Source organism: Cyprinus carpio, chromosome B20 (assembly GCF_018340385.1).
Source record: "Cyprinus carpio isolate SPL01 chromosome B20, ASM1834038v1, whole genome shotgun sequence".
NCBI lineage: Eukaryota > Metazoa > Chordata > Actinopteri > Cypriniformes > Cyprinidae > Cyprinus > Cyprinus carpio.
In genome coordinates, this window is record NC_056616.1 from 11905958 (window position 1) to 11931115 (window position 25158).

The window sequence follows — 25158 nt, forward strand, 5'->3', positions numbered from 1 at the left end:
TATAATGCGTAACACTGTAAAAGCGACTAAAATGCACACTTTCTATTCATTTGTTAGCAACAGACGTAATAGATTAATTTGTTTGTGCAGGGGCATTTTCGTCCAATTAAGTGGCAATTTAGCTTAGAGAGCCTATTGTGTCTGTAAGTTACTTAGCCTAATATTATCTTCTTGTTTATTCAAACGCAGTATAAAATCATCATTACATTTGCAGTTGTGCTGATATTTGGGGGAAAACCAGCACTCTTCGTGTGATATTACTAAACTATATGGTATATAAAAGAAGAAAAAAATCATACAGGGGAGGGGAATTTTACCCCCATATCTTGCTATCACGCAGCAAAACGTGCAGTCTAAATGCGCCTACAGTAGGTGGCATTTATTATTATTATTATTATTTTTTTTTTGGTTTTTGCAAAGTGATGGACTCTATTATGTAAGATTGCACATCGTTGAAATTAAGCCCTATTTGGTGATACTATTTTCATACAGTTGAAAATTAGGATTAATATTATTTGTGAGCACCCTCACAATTTTCAGAAGCACCCTCAGTGATTTGGTTCTGAAACCGGGCCTGGTAGCCTCTTCTACGAGGTTTCTTTTCTCAACACTCCTCAGCGCTGAAAGTGAACACTCGATGCTGATTGGCTAATTTTATTTTTATTTTTAACCAACGGAGGCACAAGAGCTCAGCTATCAGCTGCGTTTTTTTGGGCTTATTTTTTTAAAAAATATATGGTTGCTTGTTAAGAAAACAGGTGATTGGAGATTAGTTTGTTCCTGTTTTTTTTTGCAGTTTGCTGATTTTTGTAAAATAACTGATGTTTTTGCTTTTCAGATAAAAGGGTAGTTTTAGTTTAATATGTTGCAGGCTCAGTTATTGGTTATAAATAATTGCTAATAAATAATATTGATGATAATAAATTATCAAAAAATACTGGGCATGTTTTGGGCTTGTTTTTGAAGCTGCGGTTGATTATTTGTCTCGCGAGAGTTGGCAACTATGCTCCCGGCCTCCCTCCTCCCCTTCTCTAACATTAGCGGTTGTAATTACATCAGATTCGGCACATTCGCGATAGAAAAGCAGAGTTTTTCAACTTTAGTAACATGTTATGGTATTACAGCTCTTAAATTACAAACAAAAAATACACATTCTGAGACATTCTGAATTTAATTAACATTAAATCGGCCTCCTCCCATTTTCACCTCAACATTTTGGGGAAGCCGTGCCTCCCCTGCGTCCCCCGATGAGCTGCCACTGTTAAATATATGCTACAGTTAAAACACTGACTTGCCCACTTTTTCAACTGGCTTGGTTCTGGAAGTCATGTTAGTTTCTATTCACCAAACAAAAATCCTCGATTTCTAAGCCAGTTTTCGTATTTTAAGGGGGTGCTTTAGACTCCATATTAGTTCTCAAATCACACTTATTTTTACACATTCAATAACTCCTAACCCTAAGGTTGTGGGTTCGAGTCTCGGGCCGGTAATACCACGACTGAGGTACCCTTGAGCAAGGCACAGAGCCACCAACTGCTCCTCGGGTGCCGCAGCATAAATGGCTGCCCACTGCTCCGGGTGTGTGTTCATGGTGTGTGTGTGTCCACTGCTGTGTGTGCACTTTGGATGGGTTAAATGAAGAGCACGAATTCTGAGTATGGGTCACCATACTTGGCTGTATGTCACGTCACTTTCACATTTCACTTTCAAGATACTGCTACATTATTATTTTCATACATTTTACACACATCTTTTACATTCATACAGATATCTAATTTCCATCCTGACATTTGCTGTACACCCCAAAAGTTAGTAAGTTGTTCCAAAAGTAGGCATCTTAATTATGCCGCCTCCTAAGTATAAACCATGAATCATTTAAGTCAATTTGGTATTATGAGAAGGAATAATTCTCATTCTAGAAAAATTTTATCGGATAAAAATAGAATCTGCTAAAAGTGAATTTTATCAACATTCAGGAGCACACTACCATACAGAACATAGCACAAAATCAGTCATAAGGATAAATATTTTGAAATTGAGATTTATACATCATCTGAAAGTTGAATAAGTAGGCTTTCCATGATGTATGGTTTGTCAGAAAAAAAAAAAAAAAAAAAAAGATACAACTATTTGAAATATCTGGAATTTGAGGGTGCAAAAAAAAAAAAAAAAGAATAAAAATAAAAAAAAAAAAAAAAAAAAGAAAAAAAGAGGGTTTCAAAAAAAAGTTGTCCAAATTAAGTTCTTAGTAATGCATATTACTAATCACAAATCACGTTTTGATATATTTATGGTAGGAAATTTACAAAATATATTAATTGAACACAATCTTTCCTTAATATCCTAATGATTTTTGGCATAAAAAAAAAATTGATAATTTTGACACATACAATGTATTGTTGGCTACAAATATACCCGTGCTACTTATGACTGGTTTTGTGCTCCAGGGTCACATATAGATGTGCTAAAATCTAAACTCTTATTTTCAATGTAACTGGGTCTTTAAGGTGTAACAGGACTGCGACTACAAAAACACTAATGGTCTGTAGTATAACACTTACAATCTGAACTTTGAATTGCATTACAGCTGCAGAGTAAATGAACATGCAAAAGGTAGAGATCAGATTAACTGAAGTTTAACGGAAGAAAACCACAGTGCCTATAAAGGGAAACATGTCTGTATGGGCTAGTTAACAACATCCTGTGACAAAGCTGCTGCTGTGAGCTAAATCTTATGTAGCTTTTAAGTACTTCACTCTTCTCATATTCTTATTCAACATGGGAAGATTTTGAGAATTTTGTTCTATGTATATTTCTATGAGAGATGTCTGCAAAACAACACAACTTCCCAAATTCATTGAAATGATTTTAAAAGAATGTTTTGTTTCTTTCCCATTTAAATATTGTTATTTCTGTATTTCTAAGAAATTATCAGGCTTCCTTGTTGCCAGACAGCAGAGTGTAAAAATAACATTCAAAGCAGTCAAACCATTACTAAGAATGAGGATGTTAAAATATGAAGTTGTCTACAGTTTCAGTGTCTGACAACACATGCTCATCACATGCATGCTTTACTTAAGGCATTTGTACAGTTTGTGAATTAAGCACTGATAGAGGAAAGAGAGGGAGGGGTATGCTAAATAAACATCTCTATTTATCTCTTTCAACTAATGCGGTCTCTCAGGGCATATGGCAGGCCTCACATGCAGATTGTGTGTGTGTCTGCTGTAGATGGGCTGCCTGAATGTCTTCGTATATATATGTGTGTTTAAGAGGAAAAAATACTTTTGATTTAGTTCAGAAATTAAGAACCTGAATTTGGATTATTAAATATATTTAAGTGTGCTGAGGGCACAAAAAAATGTAAGTACAAACGACATATATATTTATTTTAATTTAAATTGATATTTTGGCTTAACTGTGGCTTTACTATATTTTCACATTCCTGTGATGTAAAGTGGTAATATTTTGTAGTTTTTCTTACTTCATCGGTAGCATTTTTTAAAACTTATAAAATGTTTTCATATTTTAACTTTCAAGTAGTAGCCTATGTTTAATTAGATTTGTAATTATGCTTATATTTAGTCTGAATGGAAACTGTTCTTTTAAAAATGATCACAAATTATCACCATAGTTCAAAATTTGTTATAAGTTTCTTTCATTTAGTTCAATTTGCCAAGCTGTTAAAATGATAAACACCTAAAAATCCTATCTTTTTCATCTTTTACACTAGTTAATATTTTCATCCAATGGAATCTGTTTTCTTGAGGGTAAGTACTCTTTAATAAATATTTTAATATTTGTGTTTTATTTTTGTTTGTGTGATAAGATTGCATTTGTCAGTGATTGTCTAACAATACTAATGGAATAATTACTGATTAAGTTTTTCAAAGACTAAAGTGTTAACCACCAAACTGTGTTAAAATCATGATCATGTTTGGCTCATGTGGGTGAGCTTAAAAATGTTTTAATTCAGCACCCAGTATGATGCCTTTCTGGACCTTTCTGGTTTGCTTCTGGACTATTACTGAACGCCGAGCAGAGAACTGGGGAGACTGACAGCAGTGAATATAGGTGTGATTACAAGGAATAAATAGATTTGATTTTATAAAATAAAAGTAAATGAACACTGATTAAACTTCATTTTTTCAAGGATGGGTTGTGCTTGTAGTGACCAGAAACATCGCAAAGAATCTAAAGGGCATGAACATTCTAATTCATCAAACTCTAACAAATTTCATGTAAGTATTGCTGATTTCAGTGTTTTTAATGACCAGCTGAATTCTATCGAGAAAATAGTTTTTATTTTATTTGACTTTGTTTCACTTTTACTGAGCTTCACAGTGACATACAAGACCATTTTCAGTTTAGCTGTATTGTATTTTTTAAATATTACTACAGTTTATATTACTGCAAATTTATACATTTCTATTACATATTAGTGTTTTATAGATCATTAATGAATATGAAAATGAAATCTTTTATTTACAGTTGTCAAGAGATCACAGGAAGCAGAGCAACAATCTAGGTAATACATTTTCGTTTTTGGCATGTCAGTTATGAATTCAGAAAAGCGTTTTTCTTTCAAAAATCATTTTGAATACATTATATTAATAATGTTGCTTTGTGCAGATCTTGTGTTCATGTTAAAAATGAGAAAAAAGGGCCAGAAACTGTCATGGCATGTTATCGTTCACATGTTATGCACCAGAAGGCAATTAATCAAATATTTGAATGACATATTTTAACTTTCTTTTCAGATGAAGACATTGTCATTGCTCAATATGACTTCCAGCCTGCTAGTGATAGTGATCTACAGTTCAAAAAAGGCGACAGACTCAAAATTATTAAAGAGTGAGTAAACAAAACCGATACTTTTTTGGTAGTACGAGTATAAAATTAAAATACAGCAAAGACTTCCAGCATTTTATATCGAAAGAGGATCTCTTGTTTACAATGAATCAAAATTGGTAAGAACTTTTGTTAACTTCATAAAGTGTGAATAACACAGTTGGCACAGTTTTGGGCTAATAAACTTCTAGTTAAGATATCAACCTGTTTGCCGTTTTGCTTATGTTATTCCAGGTGAATCATCTTTATATCATGTACTGTTTAAATTTGCTATATGTGAATGTCAACTAAAATAACCACAGACTAATAACACATTAAAAAAGATTGAAGAGCCAAATGATTACAGCGACTAACTTGTCCCATGTTTTTCTCAGGACTGGTGAATGGTGGTTGGCGAAGTCCTTGGTCACTGGTTATGAGGGATTTATTCCGTCTACATATGTGGCAAGAGCACACACAATGGAGGTGGAGAGGTACAGTAGTAACACATATTACCAATATATATAGATATATTTTAGCAATAGCACATGGGCAAGAGTGTTGTTCATTGTTCTGAATATCAGCATTGCCGTATTTTGGCCCAAGGCAGCGAATGAATATTATGCTTAATAGCATCAATACTCTTGCAGTATCACTCGGACCTAACTGATATATAATTTGTTAAAGAATGATATTATAAAGGCTCTGTTTTCTGTTCCAGATGGTTTTTCAAGGACATGAGTCGCAGAGACACAGAGCGTCTTCTGCTGGCACCAGGAAACAAACCTGGCGCATTTCTTGTGAGAGAAAGTGAAACAACCAAAGGTCAGATGTCAGTAAAATTAATTCCCTTTGTTTTCATGTGATCACTAAATGGCTGCTCAAGCAGTTCACGTCTTGAGGCCCAAAAGCACAAAAGTGCACAACATTTCAAATAGTTCCATTGCTACAGTACTGTGTATCACTACATAATCTAGCCACAGCAAGAATCGTATACAGTATAGCATTAGTTCAGTTTCTACCATAAAGAGAAAGAAATACTAAAGAAACAACTTCAAGTAGTCAGTATATTACACCATCACAATATTTTCAGTTCTTGGGTTCTTTTTTTTTATTTTTTATCTCAGACCAGCCAAGCTAAACTGATATTTAAAGAAGCACTGGGTCCACAGCCTCAAAACGTTGTTACTTTTATTTGATTTTGATAAAATCTTTCGCTGATAAAGTGTGCATATCGGAATTATTTCAAAGTTTACAGAATCTCATCTGCTGCTCTTTTTCAAGTTCACATCATGCAGAGAGCTGAAAGAGCAAATAAATGTCAACCTGTGTACTGAGATCTGTGCTTTGCTTTGAGTGGAGATATTAATAGCCTTTTTATTTTATTTATCTACTTGTAGAGTGATGGAAAATGCAGAAACTAGACTTCACTGGAAATTTCTCAGTAACTGAGGTTTCTGAGTGTATAAGTTGACCAAATGCATAAAGCATTAAATCTTAGATATTTGTTCTGGAAAATGAGACAAAACACTTTGTGTTTAAATTTTACTGTTAAATCACTAAATACATTAAAAATATCTGTTTATTGTTTAGCAAAGACATTAATATCTAAGGTTCTATAAGCAATGTCACCCATTTCTTCAAAGACAAGCAAACCTGATGTGAGAAATCCTGAACATACAAAATGATTCAGAGATTCTAAGAGTTGTCTTAAAGGCATTAAATGCTTCCCTGATTACTTTTATCTTTTTACAGAGCCTAGGGTGACAAGTATTGGTTCTCATGTTGTTAGGACACATATTTCAGTGATACCTGTCAGATGACATTTAATGTGCGCTATTTCAAAAACTTTTACAGAACTGGGCTGGCTGTGATTCTGTTCTTCACAAAAATTAGAAGAGAATACTAATCAGCCATGTTATTGAACAGCTGTTTCATATCCTCTGCAGGTGCTTTCTCTCTGTCTATAAGAGACTTCAGCCCAGAGCATGGTGATGTAGTCAAACATTATAAGATCCGAAGCCTTGATAACGGTGGTTACTACATCTCTCCCTCCACAACCTTTTCTTCTCTTCAAGAACTAGTAAAGTATTACTCTAGTAAGTACTCAGAGCTAAGACTGTTGCTGTATCAAGGACCTTTTCTGTTTCTTCCACTGTATACTTTCTGTGGTCGTAGCTGTGAGAACATGACAAACAGTTGCTTTAACCACCAGATAAATAGGTCAGCTTCAGTCTTCGTATTCTGCACTCTTGCCTCATTTTGGTTTGTTGTGTCTTTTTATAGAACTGTTTACAAGTAGCAAAAACCTTTTCCTACGTTTTGGTTTGGGCACATCTTGTGCTTTGCTCCAGACAGAATCAAAACCAGTAAACATGGTTTCATTTCAGACATATTGGTAGATGCTAGTCTTGTTTAATTAGAAATTGCCCCTAAAGTTTTCCCAAACTCTTTTATTGTACATAAAGGGACAGCGGATGGTTTATGCCAAAGGCTAGGAAATCCGTGTAAAACTGCTGCCCCTCAGAGACCCTGGGCTCAAGATGAGTGGGAGATTCCCAGAGAGACTCTGAAAATGGTGAAAAAACTGGGTGCCGGCCAGTTTGGAGAAGTGTGGATGGGTAAGAAGCCGAAGAAAGTTCAATTGCGCAATGTTCCCTTTGTGCAACAAATCTTTATTCTTCCTTTTCTGGCACAATGGTTGGTCAACACATATTTTTGCTCTGAACAACATGAGTTAAGTTTATTAGAGAGTGTTCTTAATTTTTTTTGTTTAATATGTAGTCAGATTCATTATCTAGATTTAAAAGCTACAAAACCTACAGCAGGAGTCAATTTTATAAACACTAATAAAATTTAATTAAATTTTCATTTTTGAGGTCTGAATACTATAGTGATACTATAAAATCTTTCGATTTGATTTCTTTTCATTGTAGCAGTGTTGCCTTGGTGTATCATGCATAAAAGTATTTTTCAAAATTGAATTAAAACATTTTAATCAGACACTAAATTTAATCAGAGATTTAATTATTTATGAAAATGAGGTAACACTTTAGTATAGTGAACAGTTGTTGATTATTAGCATGCATACTATTAACATATTGGCTGTTTATTAGTACTTATAAAGCACATATTCTGCATGACCATATTCTACGTCCTTATTCCTACCCAATACCTAAACTTAACAACTACTTTATACTAACTATTAATAAGCAGCAAATTAGGAGATTATTGAGGCAAAAGTCGTAGTTAATTGTTTGGTAATTGCGAGAATGGGACCTTAAAATAAAGTTTGACCGAAAATCAATATGTCTTTGTATTCATCTCACTTCAGAGAAAATTTCTTATTATACTGGCCCTGAAGTTGTTTGTTCAAGGGCATGTGTCAGTGTTTTGTGTGGTTTTGTGTGATATTGTCACATTTTAGCCACATGAATGATAATTTAACTGAAAGTCAAAGAGGTTTTGACTTTGGCCACCAGGGTCAAAATTAATCGGAAGTTGCAAAAACCTCTGATCCATATTCCCCTACTGTACAGTATGCGCTCTTGCAGATCTTCGCAACTTGTTCTTTTAAAATTCTTTTAACACACAGTACTTGAGAAGCAGAATGGCATAATAATTGTTTTCATGTTTTTATTTGTTGTTTTTTTTATACAGTATTTTATTTTTATCCATTTGATGTAAAAATTTTGTTAATGATTTTATTTGTTTTATATAACTATATTTAATAAGGTATATGTTTAAAGCAAGAACAGACAGTAAATATATCCCGTTTTAAAATTTTCTTTACAAGTTTATTTGATGAACCTGCATGTTCCTGTGGCTCTTGTTTGTAGGGTACTACAAAAACTCCCAGAAAGTTGCGATCAAGACTTTGAAGGAAGGCACCATGGAGCCAGAGGCATTCCTACAGGAGGCTAATCTGATGAAGCAGCTCCAGCACGAGAGACTGGTCAAATTGTACGCTGTTGTCACCAAAGAACCCATATATATTGTCACAGAATACATGGCTAATGGTTGGTATTAACATAACATTATTAGAGTCCTAAACCATTTTATGACATAACTGTCCAAACTATACAATTGTTCTTTTCCTATTCAAGGAAGCTTGTTAGACTTTCTGAAGACGGATGATGGCCATAAATTAAAACTTCCCAAGCTAATCGATATGGCTGCTCAAGTAAGAATAATTCAATTTATTATGATTTCACTCGATTGTCTTCTTAGTAGCAATTAATTATTTCTCTGACACTGCAGATTTGAATCTTTATGTAACATGATACATTTAAATGCACTGCATGGAAACCTGCACATTAATTAAAGTTAATTCATCCACCCCCTGTACATCAGTTTCAACTTCTGTAACTATTTTTAGAATTGTTTTGCAGATACTGTCAGGGATATGTAGAGGAAATGGTCTTTGGTCTTGTAAGCTCGTGGTCTGAACATTTTTAGATATGAATTCTACTAGCAACCACCACAAATTTAGGTTAATACTTTCCGGCAGGATATTACGTACATTTTTCCATCGACCTGAAGCCCCTAACATGGGTAACTGTGATCTTGCTCTCTGTGAAACTTCCTGTTAGAGCCCACTATGTTGCTGCTAACTTGTTTTCAGTTCATAATAAAAAAAAAATCATAAATCATTTTGTATATTTATTTGGTTGTTGTATGCCATATCAGCTTATATGACAAGAACAGGGTAGAAAAAAAAACTGTTATGTTTCTGCCCTGTTCTTGCCGTGAAACGATATCCTTTGATGCTGAATATTTTTTTGGAGCGATTTTAAATAATATCAGTGACAACCAAAATGTAAAGTTAAATTTTTTGAACAAAGTATTTGAGAAACTGCATTTTAAAAATGACCAAGTATTCCACATATAGCCTATATTATATTCAGTTTAATTTCTCTCTATGTAACAGATTGCAGAGGGAATGGCATTCATAGAAAGGAAAAACTACATTCACAGAGACCTGCGTGCCGCTAATATTCTAGTCTCTGAGACCCTGCACTGTAAAATAGCAGACTTTGGCCTTGCCAGAATCATAGAATCTGAATACACTGCACAAGAAGGTGAGTACACTAATATATTCCCACAGTGCATTGTTTTTTTCCGCTGCCACAGATTCATTGGCACCAGTCAGTGCTGACATTTGATTTCTAATGTGATGATCTGACACATCTGACCTTTAAAGCTGGGTATGAGCTACTGATGTTCAAAAACAGCTTTTTTTTTCCGTGATGAAATTTGTGTTGTCTGTTTTTACCACATAAAGGCAGATTTTTCGTTACTTTAGGCTTTATTTATAGTATTTTTGGATCTTTAATAAACTTTTGCAAAATACAAATTTTCCATGCTTGCACACCACCCTTACAAAACCCCCATTTATCGCCTGTCATCGCATCACATCAATCAGGCGCAAAGTTCCCTATAAAATGGACGGCCCCTGAGGCCATCAACTTTGGTACTTTCACCATCAAGTCAGACGTGTGGTCCTTTGGAATTCTTTTGACAGAGATTGTCACGTACGGCAGAGTACCATATCCAGGTAATAGGCTTTTCTCTCTTGGGTTTCGTTTTCCATTCAGAACAGTGTAGGATAGATGGGTAGATCATTAAAAACCTGGCTGGGCTTTCCTCACAATTTCAGGCATGACGAATCCAGAGGTGATCCGAAACCTTGACAGGGATTACAGGATGCCGTGTCCAGATGGATGTCCAGAGGAGCTTTATGACATTATGCTGAAGTGCTGGAAGGATAGGCCAGAGAACAGGCCCACCTTTGACCACATACAGGACATACTCAATGACTTTTTCATTGCTACTGAGGGCCAGTACGAGATGCACCCATAACCTCAATGCAGAACTAATAGATGAACTGAAAAGGGGATGCACAAAAACATATGGAATGATAGGATGGACTAAACTCCGGACCAAAATATGGATTATGGGGAATATACTAAAGCAACAATAATGCATCCTTGTATATCTGTATATTTTTTTTTTTTACATTTACAATTACTGTATGCCAGTTTTGTCAAAGTTTTTTTCTTAGATTTTTTTTTTTATATCTTGTGGGATTTTGGGGGGATTTCATAATTATTTAAAGGTGAGTGTGCACCTTTCTTCTATCACAGCTGTAAGTATGAAGACAACTGTAAGTATGACGTTTGTTTAATTCCCCTGAAAGACTGTGGCTTTGTGCTGCTGTCAGAACATTGTTCTGTTTGTTTGAGCATTTGACCAGCCCAGCACAACATCGTTGGCCTAACCAATGGTATGAGATTGGGCCAGAGCTATCAGTTTATCCAACCAATTGGAAGACTGGGGGAGTGTTTTATCAGTCATTATTTATGCAGTTAAATTTTATTATTTTATTCACAGAAATTACACACTTCAACTATCTGATAAAGCTTTTGGAAAATTCAGAGTTATGACAGATTGGTTTTTAACAGCGAGTAAACAAGATCCTCTTATATCTTAGTCGGAAATTTCAATAAAACCATTCACAGATATTAAACATTATTTCTGCACATTACCTATGACTCATTTGAACTCTGAAATGATTTGAATGTGTGTTAAATTAACTGACTACATGATCAGTGAAGTTTCATGCAGGAAACCATAAAATGAACAAGCATTACAGGACTTCGGACTTACAGGACTTCCTCCTGAGATAACAGACTGTGAATGTTCCGTTCATCAAGAGTAGATTAAAGAGTTAGATACCACAGTGAAGGAGTTTGTGATTATGCACTACTATTTAAATGTTTGTGGTTGGTAAGATTTTTTTAATGTTTAAAAAAAAAAACAACAACAACAACAACAACAACAACAACAACAACAAAACGATTATATTCTCGCCAAGGCTGCATTTATTTTTTAAATAACTATTTCAGTATATTTTAAAATGAAATTTATTCAGATTATATAGTTTATATTAAAGGGGATGTACAAAAACATATAAAACGAGAGGATGGACAAACATTCCCATTAAGTTAAAATTAAGTTTTAAATGTTTAAATAGCAAAGGTACCTTAAAACATCAAGGGATTTTTTTTTTTTATCATTATTGGGACCATTATTTTTTACTTAATTTTACAGTAAATGTTCTGAAACAAGTAGCTAAACTTAAAAGTCCAAAACTTTTCAAAAAAAAAAAAAAATTTACAAGAATGAAACATGATTCATGTTTTTCTACGAATGTTTTGAGAACATTATTAAAGACCAGATAATTCTGAGCAAACATTCTGTTAATGCAACATTTGAGAGAACCTTGCAAGAACATTGCCAAAGTTCTGAGAACATTTCCTCTTTTTTTCACGTCACATGATCCTTGGGAAACCATTCTAAGATGCTGCTCAAGTTGCATTTCTTATTATCAAAATTATCAGCTTAAAACTTTTGTGGAAAACATGATATATATTTTTTTTCAGAATTCTTTGATGAATAGATATAAATTCAAAAGAACAACATTTATTTAAAAAATATTTTTTTGGTAACATCAAAAATGTATTTACTGTTACTTTTGAACAAATTTAATGCATCCTTGCTGAATTTAAAAAAAAAGTAATCCTTAGGGCAAAAAAAAAAAAGTAATTTAATTTTTGCACTTTTTACATGTCTTTTGAAATGTTTGCTTATAGTATGTGTAATTTTAAGATGATATTTTAAATAGCACCCTCTTAATTTAAAATGCTTTGAGGCACGTCTCTCCAATTTCTCAGTGTAAAGTTCTGGTTCTGGTGGCTCAGATGAATATCACCAGCCTTCATACAGATCCACTCCCCCCTGGGCCTTTATATGTTTGTAGATAACTGAGTAAGAACGCAACCAACACCCAAGAGCTGCTCCTGTGGTTTCCTGCCTGCCGGTCTGCAGCTGAAACAGGAAGCAGTGCGTCAGCATTCCTCTCAAGATAAGCACTCTATGGCTCGGAATTCCAAACATGCTACTGAAGTTTTTCTCAGCATTCATATAAAATCAAAGGTGTCCATTTAAGCAAAATATTTCTGGGAAGTGCATGCTGAATCAAAGTTTTAATTCATCTGTGCTCTCAAGCTGTGTTAATAATGCAGGAGGTACTTATGCAAGCTTACTTGATTTCTGTTCATATATTAAGTAATGTTCGTTTGATGGAATGATGATATTTAACAGAAGCTGATAAATTAACTGGCTCATCAGTGACTTTAGTGGCTTTGTTGACTCTGGCAGTGGAAATTAATCATTACCCAGAGTGCATTTTACTGTTATACTCCTTAATCAGGTCATTATTTAGCTTTTCACTGCTATGTTAGATGAATGCATCATTAGATTTGTGAAACGCATTTGACGTTTTTTTTTTTTAAAAAATTTACATTTTTTTGTAAGACAAATAGGAGGGTTAGACTTGTAGTCAGCAAGCTCTCTGTGTTGGCCAGCTCTCTAAGCTGTGTGATTTACGTACAGAAGACCAATTATTCTAATGCATCATCACAAATTGCTTATCTGCAAAAACTTCAACCCATTATAAAGATTACAGAAGAAGGTTTACTCTAAAAAAATATACATAATATCAGGCTGCAAAATTTCTTTATGGTTCCATTTACTCAACATCATCTCTTGGCAGAAGAAAACGGGCTGATATTGGATAGTTTAGCCCCTGCAAATGTGCATGTGAGGCCAAAGGTTTGCTTTTTTAAATTCCAAAACTGTAAAATCCATTTGATCAGTGTCATCAGCAATTTTTTTTTAACAATTTAAGCAAAGAGCAGTTAACAATATTACATTTACAACACAACAGAGTGTGCTGGACCATTCACCCATACTGTTTTGATAATGTAGTAAGATAATAATTTAAAACAAAAAAATACACAGGAAAATTCATCAAAACAAGCTTGGACAAAAAATAGGCCTTTGACACTGACATCCTGAAGTACTGTGCTGATTTCAGTGGTCATAGTTTAAAATTTTCAATAGAATTCTGTTAGAATTTGGGTGATTTTAAAGTCTGAATTAGAAAAGATATCATAACCACCTCAGTCAGAAAAGGCTGAATGTTTTGGTGGCTAAAGCTTGAAGTGATGTATTCTGTTTGTGCGCATCCTCATTTCCTCTTTCTTTCTCTCTCAGTCATTTCCACCAGGGGGTAGTCCAGCACAGGATTGATTTTGTGTTGCTTTTAGCATTGAACATCTGTAGACTGCCAGATCACATTATTTAACATAATAAATTATATCCCTGGTCAAACACTGCACTTTTCTTCAGAATCATCTGCCAGACAGTGAGCCTCAATACTTTTTAATTAGATGCTGACCCAAACACTGTCTAAAGTTAATCATGGCAAAACTAACTAGCCAGCTTTTTAATAGGCTCTTTCACCCAGACATCATCAATCTATATCAATATCTATATAACAATATATATTAATATTCTGATGATGTCCCCCATCATGCGTTCTTAAATAAATGTCACTCTCTTCAATATAACATCATGATTTGATCCCAATTAAATTAAATGTGAATTCTGTCTTAATGTGTTCACCCCCATGTTGTTCCAAATCTGTATGATATTCTCCTGTAGAATAATGCTTTCAGACAAATGCTTTTAATTATGAATTGCAACTGACGCTTTCAAGCTTCAAAAGAGAATCAAAACCACAATAAAAGTCTTCTGAAGCCGTATGATAGTTTTGTGTGAAGAACAAAACATTACTTAAAATAAATGATTTTATTCACGACTGGATCACTGAGTTGAACTTGAGGAGTCTGTCTGTTCATGCACCAATCATTCAGAATGCTTTTGTGAAATTGATCAAATGATTCACTGAAAATATTCAAGGGTCGTTACTCATGAACGTGGCGGGTTTGGCCGTCAAGATTTCAGCATTTGTTTATCACAGAAATATAGAAGACTTTTCCTATCATGGACCAATTTTATTGCAATTTTAAAGAGCTTTTGCCTTATGAAGCTTCAAAGCCCCGGTTGCTGTTAATAATAGGCTATCTGCATTAAAAATTTGTTTTTACGTGTCAGTTTTGAACTGTATAGAGGGTGAGTGAACCAGTTTTTATTTTTACAACCCTTGCGAAAATTAACCTTGGTTTTACAGTAGGGTATTATAGTAAAGGTTTAGTAACCACAGTTTTACTACAAATACCATGGTTAGTGTAGCCAAACTGAGTTTATTTGTGGTTACTACAGTATATAGTAGCAATGTTTTTTTTTGGTTGGTAAAACCGTGGTTAATTTTCATAAGGGACTTCCTTGTATCATATGGGTGCATCTCAAGGCTGGTGGTCTGTCTGTGAACTTGAGTCAACATTTTTCTCCACAATCATTTGCCTGTTCTGATACAGATCACTTCAGGGCCTCTGACCTCCCTGGAGTCATTCTGCCTTTCGAACAGAAATACTCTTGTGTCATGTCTCTATACAGCATTGTCTAAATTACTAAATTGCAGTCGAGTCAAAACCATTGAGAACAACAAAACAAAGATTCTGACTGACCTGTTTCACAATCAGATGGGGATTGTAGCAGACAAGAGTCACAGCTATTTTTATGTCATACAAAGGGAGAAAATGCACTTGTAAAACTAATTGCTGTTATTGTTTTCACATAACACAAAATGATAAAAGCATAGACAGACAACAAAAGGGTCTCTGTCAGATGCATTTGTTGTAATCTCTATCCTTGGGTTGACTTTTCTATGCTTCGTTTCATTTACTCACCCCAGATGGAAGACCAAAATATTCTCCTCACAATCACGTCATCCCTCACTTCTATACTCCCCATCAGTGGAAAGAGAGTGATATGAATACAAAACAGTAAGGAAATAAAGAGGGGAAAAAATCTGATTCATTGTCCCAGTCTAAAGGTGGATCCAGGTGGGTATTCTCTTCTTATTTAGAAAACCGACTAAACTGACTGAAACCTCCCGTTTTTAATGACTAAAGTGCCTTGCAAAAGGACCTATTTTAATAGTAGTTCGTTTTATAAAAACTCAGATTATGTTAGACTACAGACCTCATTAGACTGATAATAAACCACATTGCTCAGCTGGTTGCTAGGAGTTGCTGGTATTTTCCTGGGTTTTTGTTAGCATATTTTAACATGTGGTTAGCATGTGTTAGAACATTGTTGGCATGTCAACAACATGTTAGCAATTTACTAAAACATGTTTTATCATAATTCTAGTATGTTTTAACATTTTTTTTTAGCATTGCTAGCCCTATGGCTGTTTCTCACTTCCAAGAATGCAAAGAATGGATTTGCATTTTCGTGGATTCGGTCTCATAAACCATAATGTATTTACGTGCATGCAGCAGGAACCTCTTAAGTGAGAATGCCAAGTTTAAAGTATAGGCTTCTGTACGTCACAATGTCTTCTGGGATTTCTAATGGTTCAATTCTCTCAAGTTTGCATTTGATGCATCCTCGATTTCAAGAACACATCCAGGTACTTGCATTCTTGAGTACTGGAATTTAACTTGATGATGTAGGCGTAGTACACAAGATTGCTTAAGAATGCATATTGATAAATGACCCCAATAGTTTAACACATTTTTAGCATGTTTTACAACATTGCTAACATGTTTTAGGATGATGCCAGCATGTTTTAACAGCGAGCAGGTTTTAGTGAATTGTCCACCTACACAAACCTCATTAGACCTTTAAAAAACACTCAGAGTCTTTTGCTGGTTTGCTGGGAGTTGCTGGCATTTTCTTGTTTTAACATGTTACTAGCATGTTTCTGGCATGTTTTAGCATACAGTATATACCTAGCATATTGGGGATGGGGGAAATGGGGGAAAAGCCTACCAGTACAATGATTAGAACTGATACATATTTAGTTGCAGCTCAGTGAAAATTCTGTTTCATTCAGAAATATGTTAGAACAGAAGTAATATGTTGACTTTAAAACATTAAATATGTAGGCATGCATGGCGCAGGTTCAAATCTGGCCTGCAGTTTATCTCATTCCCCCTCTCATTTTTCTTTGTAGTTTATCATCAATAAATTGCCAAATAAATAAAATGTAAAAATGTTATATAAAGGTTTTAGATTTGTAATTAATTTAAATTAAAATGAAAGACTTTTAAATATACAGAGAAACAATACAGGTCCCTGAAGTGTAAACTATTGCAGAGTCAGGCCAGTGGATGTGGATAATTAATATCAATCTATAGGAGAAACATCCTTGGCATAAATATTAATGTTTCTGTGACCTAGAATACTGTCCTTTCTGATGATGAAATTGACCATGGTCTCTCTCTCCCTCTCACAGAAACAATTAGAAGGCTCTAGAGAGCCTGTTGCAGCAAAAATCAATAGCTGTACGTGCTTATTTTTTTTTTTTTTATCAAACAAATAGATAAGACTGTTGTGAAGCTTTTCTTTCATGGTGGGAATTTACTTTCTCAGCTAATTCACTATTCCATTGATTTTGAAACTATTTTCATTTTGACTGAAACCAGTTGGAAATAACATTTCTACAGCTATTCTTTAAACACAGAGATATACATTTTTAGCTCTATGTCCATCCTACAGTTCTATAGCAATTCAGACTGTAATGGATTTCAAATTGCTAGTACATTTTATAATAAAGAGGCAGTCACTACCTTTGTTATTCCCTAAAAGATGAATTATTTGTTGTATTGCTGAACAGAATCTTGAAAAAGCTAATTGTTTATTAATTTTGTTTTTTTCCACAAATCACTTATGATTTCTGAATAAAACAAAAACAACATAACAGCCACTGCCCTGCTCTTATTATTTGGTCTCATCAATGTAACATTCTTTGGTCTTAATTCATATCTAAATTTGTGTAAGTAATATGCAATTTGGAAAGTGAAGGCTTGTAGATTTATCTTGGAGGATAAATCTACATATCCAAGCCAACTTTTTAGGCGGGTCTATTACAAATACATAATGTCATCCCACGCTGCATTTACTAATTAAATTCTTTCTTAATGTAATTTCAGAGAAAATGTGCTGTTTCAAGTTTTATTATCTTCACAATTGAGAAAATCAGAAAAAAAAGAAAATGTACATCAATTATTACCTTAATGACTTACCTCAATCATCTACAGTAGGTAATCTTCTACACTTTTATTGTACATGTAAAGCATATTTCTAAATGCCTGAATTTCCCCTGAATGTAGGGGAAAAAGAGTCACATGCAGTTTGAAATTTAAACCCCTGCTGTGCCTTTGAAAGGAGACAAATTACTTACCATGCCCTGATTGCAGCCTTTTTCTACTCCACAGGTGTCTAAAGGACAATAAAGAACTTAATTCCATTTAAGGACCTGCAGTCTGACTTTAAAAGCGCAGCATTTTAACATTCTAAAATATACTCTCAAAGCAATATAATCTCAAAGCAGTCTTGCAAAATAAGCTTTAAGCCATAATGTGTGGGTGTGCTTTAAAATCCTAGCCATATATTCAGCTGCAACTGTAGCCTACTGAATAGCGCCACCTTGTGATCAAATTGCAAAAGCAATAATTAGCTATGCTCGTGTAATTTTGAAAAGCATGTTTTGTGGTTAAAGCATTTACCAAATACGTCCATTTACCTTTTCCCCCCTTTTCTTTCTATTTTTTAACTAATACCACAGCTTAGAATTTATAAGAAGATGGTGCAATACTGGACAGAGCTTTTAACTAGACAATAACAATAATATATTTGGTGGATAAGGATGAATATTGCGTTAACTGAATACACTAAGTTTCTACCATTGTATCCTACATGCAGTGACCTGAACTAGAGGTAAAACATCTTTGGGCCTGTCTTGAATTGTTGGCATAATGTATATGTCTTGAGCAGTGGCTAAGGAAAATAGTAGACTATGTCATATGATCGAGCTATGCTTCAGCATTCATGGAAAATGTGTTTGTAGTGATAGTTCTGTCTGTTGCCAGGAGGCAATTTATCTCTTGATAAAGGAGAGGCAAAGATAGAGCGATGAGAAATTAACTCGCAAAGAGTTATACTTTTTGAAATTAATTATTATTATTATTTTTTAATTAAAGAAGGGAACACATAGCTATGATTACAGTTTACAGACACTATTCTTTACAATTTTGAACTATAATCTTTTCAAGGAAATATTTGGTCTTGCAGTATGTTTAGTGATTGATAAAGAATATAACAATAAAAATACAACAGTGGGCTTTAGTTGTTAACACTGCACTATAGATTGGAGCCTATTCAGTAAATCACAGAAAACTCCAAATTATTTTTTCAGCCAGTTTTATGATTCTACAATATTCCTACACATCACTGATGCCTTAAGGAGGTAACGTACCTGAAAATGCATATTTAGAAGCTGATGTGCTGCACTGACCTTTAAAGCCCCTGCCAGTAAGAAGGATGGAAATCATTGCAGAGTAACCCTGTGACACTCTCTAAAGTTTAATAATGTCAGAAGGTTGCTATGTGATTAAAATACTATAGTTTCAGCCTTCAAACTTATTGCAAAGACTTTTGTGAAGGTCAAAGCACTGGAGTCCTCTAAATTTGCATTTTGCAGGTGGTCAGTGAAATGTACACTAAGAAATGTTCATAAAAATAGGACGTAGTAGGCCTGCTCTGTTAATAAGAGGAATTTTTCTGCATTGATTTTTCACAGGTGCTTTACAGTATTTTGAATTGCATTGTGTTGCATTTTAGGGTTAAAAGATAAGTTTGTAAAAAAGATAATTTCCTTTTTCCGTTTTTCTACGTATTTTAATTATTTAATTCATTTATTTTTGTTAAAGTTCAGTCACTTTAAGTAAAAAAAAAAAAAAAAAAAACAGCGAAATTTACCAAGACAAAAAATGTCCATTACTTCCATTGTCCATTACTTCTGCAGCGACATATGAAGCTTTAAGTTAATTTGAAATCAAGCAGTTTTCTTTTGGTGAATTCTGGTGATCACAATGTGTAACCTGTGAGGAAAATATTCCGCGCTCACGCTTCATTGATCGCGTAGGTTCTCCTTTTAAAATGGCTGTATTTCACCCGCGAAAATATAAATGACATGTGACCGCACCTTTAAAGAGTAGTAGTATTTCTGCACTGTCCAGTATTTAAGAAAAATCCTACTCTTGTTGTGAAGGCATTGTTTTCCAAAACTGACTCCATAACAAAACACGTTTAAAAATAATGTTTTTTGGCTGCCTGAAATCAATTTCATTAGGTAAAATGAAAGAAAATTCATGTAAATGCTTCGTTTCTGAATGCTTTGTAATGAATGAGGGAGCTCACTGAGTCTTGGCCATTGAGGAATGTAGCAACACTGAGATCTCCACACTGCCAGGATGCGCGCACATTTATAAATAAATAAATCTGCGGTCTCTCGCTCGCGTTAGCTGGAGCTGACCGTGGTGCTGATCGCCGCACGCGAGCTCAAGATCAACACTGACATGCTCGAGCGTCAGGATCTGAACACCTCCGACACTGAACTTGACGCTCCCTCACAACCTTCAGTTTCGGAGGAAATCCTAAAATAATCGAGCATGGATCTGAAGTGAGACGGAAGCGTTTTGGAAGTCGAAGGAAAGTCAGTATTAAACCTGAGGTTGACGTGGACGTTCCGGCACGTGTTTTAATTGGATTTGCGAACATGATGTCCATCTTGAGATTTTTACTGTACTTTATTTAAGATGTGTGTTATCTGAACGAATTTATATTCATAATGTTGCTATAAACATACACGTTTAGTAGCAAAAGAAGATAATTACATCTATTTGGATCCTTGGACATTCGAAGTGGAGATATGGCTCGCGTTCTTGTCCTTGTTAACTCGGTCGGACTGTTGCTCTTCGGTAGTGAAATGTTTCTGGTGGGAGCAAGTAAGTTTATTTGCCTGATAATCAGTGTTCTGTCTTGTATTTAATGGATGCACGTGAGCTTCTGTAAATGAGATGAACCGAACCTTTGCTGGTTTTGCTTGGATGCTCTGTGTTGGGGGTCTTTGTGCGCCTGTCAGCAAAATCATGTCATGCAATAGGTTACATAAAAATCAGGATTTTTAAATTCTAAAAGACAGGTACTTAAATAACCTCCGGTATGTTGAATAGTTTTAATATAGCAAAGACACGTGTTGAAATGCTGACTAAATTGCCCAAGTGCTTTGACTGGTTAAGACTATGGGCTAAGAATTGACTTTTTATCATTGGTTTTTGGATTTTTGTCATTCAGTTGAACACTGGGCTCAGTTCAGATAGTCTGAATTCTCAGCGTATTCTTGGCAAGTGCTTGTTCTTTCACTGTAAGATTTATAGAGGTTATGCAGTATATTACAAATAAATGAGTTGATTGGAAATATTAGTTTGATTATAAAATATAAAATTAATAGTAAAACTATCATAAAAATCGGCCTATATAATGCTGGTCAGATTAAACATAACAATTAACCACTCAGCTGCAGTTGTTTTCTACAATTTATTGCATTGGACAGAAGACTACATATAGTTCATTGTGTGTAACAGAAAATGTAACAGCAAGAAATAACCATTAACATTCATGTGTTTTGATAAACACTTTTATCCAAAGTGTCTTATGTTGCATTCATGGTATACATTTTAGAAGTTCATGCATTTTCTGCGAATTGAACCCATGACTTTGCCATTGTTAGCACCTTGCTTTACAGTTTGAGCTACAGGAATAATTGAACCTTGTAAAATCCTGGCAATATTTTTAATAAGCAGATTTTTCTCGTATCCTTCTTGAATATTTTTGGGGGAATTAGTGAATTTTCAAGCATGGCATAAAGGTATGGAAACATGTCAGGAAAATACTTCCCTGTGTTGTTCTGATCCTTTCCCTTTTTTCCTGATTGAGTCATCTGGGATTTTGTGGTAGCTTTGATAAGGCACCAGTTGGCACAAGCACAGAGTTTCTGTCTGAAATATGGACACTTCCAGTGATGAAAGTTGCTTCTCGGATAGCAGGACATCTCTCCTTTTGGAAAATAGATTACACCTGTCAGAGGCAACGTAACGGAATAGCCCAACATTCATTCTCGATGGCTGTATATTAAAAGTAATAATTTACTAGTGCATGTAACACTAAATAATCTTTACATTCATTTTCCCAGCCATGCATTAACATAAGTGCATAGTCAACACAAATATATACAAATTGTAGAAAGTCATGTCCAGTATATGCATGACACAACAGACACACTTGATTCAATTTAAACACAGTGATATGTGAGAAATTATGATCACACAGTTTGAAATCTGTCCTAGTTTATGATCCAGAGCAGCTTCTTTGCAGAGATTTAGGACTGGAGAATACTTTAAATTCATCTTGGTTTCTTTTCCTTGACAACAGAGACCTGAAATGAGCTAGTTAGTGTCATGCAGAGCACAGCACTGCTCTAAATACTACAGCAAAATTGCTCTTGATTAAAGGAATAGTTTACAAAAAATTGAAAATCTGCTGAAAATTCTGTCATCCTCAAGCCATCCAAGATGTAGATGAGTTTCATCATGGGAAACGGATTTGGAGAAATTTAGCATTATATCATTTGCTCACCAATGGATCCTTTGCAGTGAATGAGAATTCAAGCAGTTCAATAAGACATCACAATAATCTATCATCCACAGTCCATCATTTATTGTTTTGTGAAATTAAAAGCTGTGTCTATGTAATATACAAAACCATCAAGACAATTTTCTTCCAACGAGGCCTCTTTCTATAATATTGCTTCAGTGAAACACTTGTCTCATCTGAGTCTAGGGAAGAAATATGCACAGATCAAGGACAATTTACAGACAAAAACTTGTCTAAACAAATCTGTTAGTGAATTTTATGTGATAGGGCAACATGGGATGGATGTTATTGTGGATTATGGACTCATATTTTGGCCAGAAGAGACAGTTTAAAGTTAAAACATCTTCGATTTCAAAACACTCAGCTTTACACTTTACAAGATTAGTGATTAATTGATGAACTGGAGTCATGTGGATTATTTGTGAATTATTGTGATGTTTTTATTAGCTATTCTGACACTCATTCTGACGGCACCCAATCACTGCAGAGGTTCCATTGGTGAGAAAGTGATGAAATGCTAAATTTATCAAAATCTGTTCTGATGAAGAAGCAAACTCAGCTACATTTCTAAATGTACAGCAAATGTAAATTTTTGGGCAAACTATTTCTTTAAACCCACATTAGATCAAGATTAATGCTGGAGAATTATTATTATTATTTTTTTTAAAGTACACTTTAAGTTTGGGAAGAACTTTATGCAATGGCAACTGCGAGACATTAGTACCAGACCTGATGCTCTAACATCTAGATGGAAAGCCTTCCCAGCAGAGTAGAAGCTGTTATTGTTACAATTTTGAAATGAAATGTTCAGCAAGCACATATGGGTGTGGTGTTCATGTGTTCAAATACTTTTGGCCATGTAGTGTATATCCAGAGGATTTGTGCTGAAATTGGCTGCCTGTTAAAAATTGTGAGACTTCCAACACCTCATCTGGCACATAGTGAGGTGACGAGAGAATTGCATCGCCGGACCAGACCTGGTGGACCGTGGTCACCAATTACATTGACCTTAAACTGCCACACCGTCCAATTCCCAGACCCAGAGAGTGGAAGTGTTCATGGATCACTGCTAGACCCTACACAAACCAACCAATTGAGTTTACATAGCTAGCAATGTCATTGACAGTGGGAAATGAGGTCGCACTTGTGCACAGGTGATATGGTGGAGCAGAAATGCATGACTGTGTCATCTCATTTGTATTCTAAGGTATTTGTTTGTAGAGTTAAAAAAAGCACAATTACATTTTCATACTTTGGACAGAAACTGAACGTGCAATATTATCATACTAACAGCGTTTAAATGTTTACAAATCCATTAAGATATATAGAATATATTGTTATGAAATTAAGCAATTTATTTTATTGTATCTATAGTAAATGAGATTATTTAAATATTAAAAACATTTGATAGCAGGGTTAAAAATCAATACAGGAGCATTATGTTATATTGCAAAACCACTTATATTTCATATGTGTACTAATAAGATGATTGTATTCTGTGTGTATGGTGAGCAAAAATTTATTTTACAAAGGCTTTCAACATTTCCACACAAAAGAAGGATCCAGTCTCCACATATTCAGTTTTGTTTGTGTATGTGACTCTTCTATTATGTGTCTTTGGAAAGTGCTTTGCCTTGAAATATAAAGACATAAAAATGTAATTATAGAGAAACATCAAGTGTAGGATACTAGTTTTAGATTTAATAGAAAACAAAATAATGCTCCACACGGGCAAAAATTAATTACAAATTATGTCAGATTTTTTTTTTTTTAAAACTATACCCTCCAAGGTAAATGAGTTTGTGCTATATTTACCCCTATAGTTTGTGCTATTGTGATATATATATATATATATATATATATATATATATATATATATATATATATATATATATATATATATATATATTTTTTTTTTTTTTTTTTTTTTTTCAGCTATTCTTTTTGAAAGTGACCATATTTGTAAGTACATAATTCAGAAGATCCATTCAACTGCACTGATTTATTTAAAAACTTTGAGTGAGTCATTTAATCATTCACTCAACCAATTCTTTAAAACCGCTGAATCATTAAAGGAACAGGTCAAATGAAAATGTCCTACACATTTCCAGGTTTCCTCCATCTAATGCAAATGAATGGTGCTCAACGTAGATAATTTTTGACAAATTTTAACAATAATCTAATCTCACGGGACCTATATTTGTTGGCCAGGTTGTGTGTATTACTCTGAAGCTGCATAAATATGTATTTTGGACTGTCAAAATGGGTTATTAGATGGGGGAAAATCCTGGAGTGTTTTCCTCCAAAACATTAATTTCTGTTTGGCTGAAGAAAGAAAGACCTATACTATTGGCTGGGATAATACACCACTATACACCTGGGGTTAAGTAAGTAAGCAGGATAATATATATATACAGTATATACACACACACACACACACACTATATTCACAACTGTGTTACTCTTGCTTGAATAGTATCCTATTCTTGAGTTCTCCATCTTGTCCTCAGAAAACCCATTGACTGTTCAAGGGCAGTGTTGGGTATTCTTCTTGTGGATCGTAGTTGAGATTGCATGTTGAAGGTCTCTTTGAAGGAGATTTTGGTCTGTTCTCAGATCATGAGGAACAGTTGAAGTGGTGCTATGTGCCTGTTTCCTGTGAATTACTACGACAGGATGTCTGTGTGTCTCATGTGGCCTCTTGCTTTTTAACTGTATGCTCAGTGTTTTACTCAGGGTGACCTGCGCTCCTCTGTCTGTTATGTAACAGATTTGAGTGCATCTGACTTATGC

At 34.5% G+C, this 25158-nt stretch overlaps 2 protein-coding genes across 3 annotated transcripts in view; both read left to right on the forward strand.

Moving 5' to 3' along the window:
* Nucleotides 1-3134: 3134 nt before the first annotated feature.
* Nucleotides 3135-11377, forward strand: blk (BLK proto-oncogene, Src family tyrosine kinase). Its single transcript, XM_042746616.1, has 15 exons — nt 3135-3363; nt 3734-3770; nt 3977-4074; nt 4154-4241; nt 4492-4528; nt 4761-4854; nt 5226-5324; nt 5552-5655; nt 6780-6929; nt 7299-7451; nt 8670-8849; nt 8937-9013; nt 9761-9911; nt 10256-10387; nt 10490-11377. Exons 4-15 carry the CDS (start codon nt 4155-4157, stop codon nt 10690-10692), a joined length of 1467 nt encoding a protein of 488 aa, XP_042602550.1. The 5' UTR covers nt 3135-3363; nt 3734-3770; nt 3977-4074; nt 4154; the 3' UTR covers nt 10693-11377.
* Nucleotides 11378-20083: 8706 nt separating this feature from the next.
* The window catches only part of fndc4a (fibronectin type III domain containing 4a), a 32129-nt gene continuing 27054 nt past the window's right edge, over nt 20084-25158 (forward strand). The window contains exon 1 of one of the 2 annotated variants that reach the window (XM_042747028.1): nt 20084-20657. In XM_042747028.1, the coding sequence (XP_042602962.1) occupies nt 20582-20657 (76 nt within the window). In that variant the 5' untranslated portion in view covers nt 20084-20581. The remainder of the gene's footprint in view (nt 20658-25158) is intronic. The other variant, XM_042747027.1, reaches the window with a different exon arrangement.